Source organism: Belonocnema kinseyi, chromosome 3 (genome assembly GCF_010883055.1).
Source record: "Belonocnema kinseyi isolate 2016_QV_RU_SX_M_011 chromosome 3, B_treatae_v1, whole genome shotgun sequence".
Lineage (NCBI taxonomy): Eukaryota > Metazoa > Arthropoda > Insecta > Hymenoptera > Cynipidae > Belonocnema > Belonocnema kinseyi.
The window spans coordinates 124951478-124955224 of NC_046659.1; the positions used below are offsets into that span (position 1 = coordinate 124951478).

The 3747-nt window shown below is 30.9% G+C and overlaps 1 protein-coding gene across 1 annotated transcript; it reads right to left on the minus strand.

Moving 5' to 3' along the window:
• Positions 1 to 1430: 1430 nt before the first annotated feature.
• LOC117169639 lies at positions 1431 to 2873 on the minus strand. Its single transcript, XM_033356117.1, has 2 exons — positions 2818 to 2873; positions 1431 to 2289 (listed from the first exon to the last, which is right to left on the minus strand). Exon 2 carries the CDS (start codon positions 2240 to 2242, stop codon positions 1859 to 1861), a length of 384 nt encoding a protein of 127 aa, XP_033212008.1. The 5' UTR covers positions 2243 to 2289; positions 2818 to 2873; the 3' UTR covers positions 1431 to 1858.
• Between the last annotated feature and the right edge of the window lie 874 nt (positions 2874 to 3747).

Below are 3747 nucleotides of genomic sequence, written 5' to 3' on the forward strand. Positions count from 1 at the left end.
TAACCAAGCTGCTGAATTTCAGAGAGAAAAAGAAGAAATATCTTACATAAAACAGTAGAATTTTCAACACAAAAATATAAAATTTTAATAAAATAGTTCAATTTGAGGTTAGCAAAATAATTTTTTACTCAAAACTAGAAATCAAGATCTCAAGGGTGGAAGGATGTTGGACAAAAAAAATAAAAATTTACTTTAAATTCATAAATACAATTCAAGTTTAAGCTAAATCGTTTGATGCTGGAATTACCAGTGATAACTGAAATAATGATAATCTAGTGCAAACTGACATTAGCCTTAAAAAGATTAGAATTAAATATCTCAAATGTCACATCAGTTATGTAAAATATTATTATTACTTTTACTTATTTAAAAAAGGTACTTACAGAATAAGATGGTTTGATTAAATCCTTATCACGTCTTGGGCTTTGAAAAAATCTCTTAGTATCGCAAGGTATACGTGTATGACCTCTTACAACATGCAACCATACCTACCAGGCCGTGTACTAGGCCCAGCATTCAATCGTAACGTAGCACGCAGGCGCGAAATTCCCACCCATGCGAAAGACTCGCTAAGAGGGGATCCGCCTCAGAGAATCCTTTAAAAAGGGGACACTGAGCCTAAAACGGCATTGGTGGGCTCGCTGGCGAGCGAGGGTGGTCCACATTCATACTGGGCACAGGACAAGGAGTTGTACTCTTAGCTTCCGGCGTTATTGGTTGTACCATTTAGATCTGATGTGAGTGACCCGAATAGAGGCATCCTCTTGTGAAAAGAGAATTTGGAGCATTTTTTGCATCCTTGCCGAAGGACTTTGCATCATGCGAGAGTTGCTTCAATTTTTAGTCTTTTGAGCTTGGCTACAGCTACATTTATCTTTTCATGAGTAAAAGTGTCTGTATTGAGAACAGTCTACGAGTTGCACTCCGACGACCAATTTAGGATACATTCTTATTTTACCTGCAGATTCAAAATATCTTGAGTTGATGAAAATCCTATATCGTCTAAAAAACTAGTTCTTTCCGCGACTCACTCACCAGCAATCACCCGAAGTGAAGAGTTTCGCAAAGTTGTCAAGTGAAGTTCCCCAATCGAGTCTATTATTATTCAATGTATATTATTTCAGGTGTGATTCACTCTACTAATACTTTCTTTATTAACTATTTGGTGCCATTATATTGATTCATGCTTCTTCAAATCTCTCGAAATCTTCAAAATAATATTAAATTTCAGTCCGCTGCTTTAGACATTTTAAACAAACTAGTGGAGCGAAAAAAACAATAAGATAACAATTTTATTCTAGTTCTTATACATTTGTTTATTTAATTTAAATATGAAGAAAAATAACAATTAAATTCTAATTTTTATATTTTTAGCATAAAGAAGTAGCATATTTACATAACATGAACATTGTAAAAACTCCAGGTTTAATATCAGGGTTTCGAACGAAATTGAGGGGGCATTTTCAGATATTTTCCAATTATTTCGTAAAATTCTATATAATTTACCTGAAAATAATGCTAAGTATGAAAAGTCAGTAAAAAATTACGCAGCTCCGAATGTACACTACCAAATTTGTGTTTGGTCAAAGTTTTATGTGGAAAGAAACAAAAAGGAAAGTAAAGAAACTTTAGTTACGTTCCTTTTCGTTCTTTTTTATATAAAATATTTCTATCAACACATAATTTTGACATTGTGCCTCCGTAGGCTCATTATGTTTTTATAATTTTTAAAACTAAGCTTAATTTGTAACTAAATTATTCTTAATTTATCGAATTAATTAGCAAATACCCAAAAATTTCGCTTAATTTTGTTCGAATCCCTATTTAACACATCCCATATTTCTCTTCATGATTACAACTATTGCAAACGTGCTCTGTATATTCCTTTTCTTGGTATAGCTATATATAGAAAGTTGGGTGCTGGGAAATTGCCTGCGAAATTTTCGCTTGGACTTGCATGGTTGCGTAGATTAACATCATACTCTCGAAAATTCAAAGCTGTATAAACTAGGGTATCTCCTATTTTCATGGAACAGTGCCTTGGTTTATGAAAATCATGATTCTCACTCTGAGGTGGAGCTTGCTCTTTAAAAGTTGAAGCATAACTTAGAAACGCGCCTCCCTCTTCCGTTCGTATATAATAGACATAGGTTTGATAGGTTGGATTTGGCTTCAGGAACCAGGGTACGTAGGTGGAAGGCTTGGATCGTATATTTCCAAGATAAGTACTGCTGTCCCACATTGTTAGGTAAATCTTGTCCTTTTCCAATGGAATTACTCCATCTGCAACTAATTTTTTAAGAAATAATTGAGAAAATTTGCAGAGATAAACATAGGTTTTTTAATTTTGAGAAATCAAAGGTCAAGATAGAATGTACTAAGTGAGGGGTTAGGTTAGTTGGCAGAAGATTCATACCAATTCATTGAAAAATCCATTTTCAAAGTTTAAACGCAGGTTAGCATGTGCACTGTAAGAATAGTAATACATTTTTTTAAGCTGCACTAAATTTCAGGGATATCGTATGAGAAACAAAATTTTTAGTTGTGAAAATTCTGAACTTTAAAAAAAGAGATTATTAAACTTTGTTGCTTAATTTCAGTTATTTTACACACATTACACTGAGAATATTTCTATGTTAAATTTTACATAACTTCGTAAAATTTCGTGCGTCAGCAAAAAAAAATTCTTGCCACAACCAGATTCTGTGGAAGATCATCTACTTACTACACACATCCTTACACAATTTATGATAAACATTTATATTAAATTAGAATAAATGACATATAATATAGTCTCACGCTTTTAATGACATTTACACTTTTCAAAATCAGAAACGCTGTGACGGGTTTCTAACCACCTGCTCAAAGTTTGACACCTTTCGATCGCTGAGGACTGGAACTCGCGGCTAACTTAACACTTAGAATATCGAGAAAAAAATCTCGGCTGAAAAGTTAAAGTGCGAGTAGATCAGGGCCGTCCAAAAGATATCTTGTCTTTGTTCATTGAAATTTCTTATTTTAACATTTTATTAATAAACGGACTTATAAATTTATAGAAAGTAAATAAAAACATTGGATGATTTTTGTATAAAACATTTTGTAACCTTAAACCCCTAAATTATTTAATTTTCAATATTTTAAATTTGTGAAAAATTCAATAATAAAAACTTAAAAATCAAATTAATACAAAATCTATTAAATTAAATTGGGTTAGATCTTAATGAATAAAATCAAACATGTAAAACTAATACATATATTTAAATATTTTTTGAAGTCTTACAATATTAACCGAAACTTAAAAATGTTAAAGTTCCTCTCATGATCGAATTGAGAATCTTTCAAAAATTCTGCACTCTATAATTTCTTTAAGTGAGTCGTTAATATCACATCAAAATAAATTTTTTATAATTCATTTAATAAAAATTCACATTACTTTACGTTATTTTATGATATACTGGTGTGAAAATAATACGATCCTTATATGAATTATTCTAGATCAGAATTTTCACTTTTGGACTTGAGATTTCACATAACTCTTTTGTAATATTTATAGTTCTGTTTTGTATTAATTCCAAAAATAAATGTAAACTTTATATAAATGCAGTAATATCCTCCCTTTACCGAACTGATTGGTTAAATTTTAATTAACAAATTATCAACGTGTTCGATTTTAAGTATTTCTGAAGATTTCAAAAAATTTCAAGTATTTTGAATATTTTAAAATTATTTCCAGGGATTTCATTAAAA

Coding starts and splice junctions, on each gene's coding strand:
- LOC117169639 (XM_033356117.1), bottom strand. CDS start 2,242: ATGTGGGACAGCAGTACTTATCTTGGAAATATACGATCCAAGCCTTCC.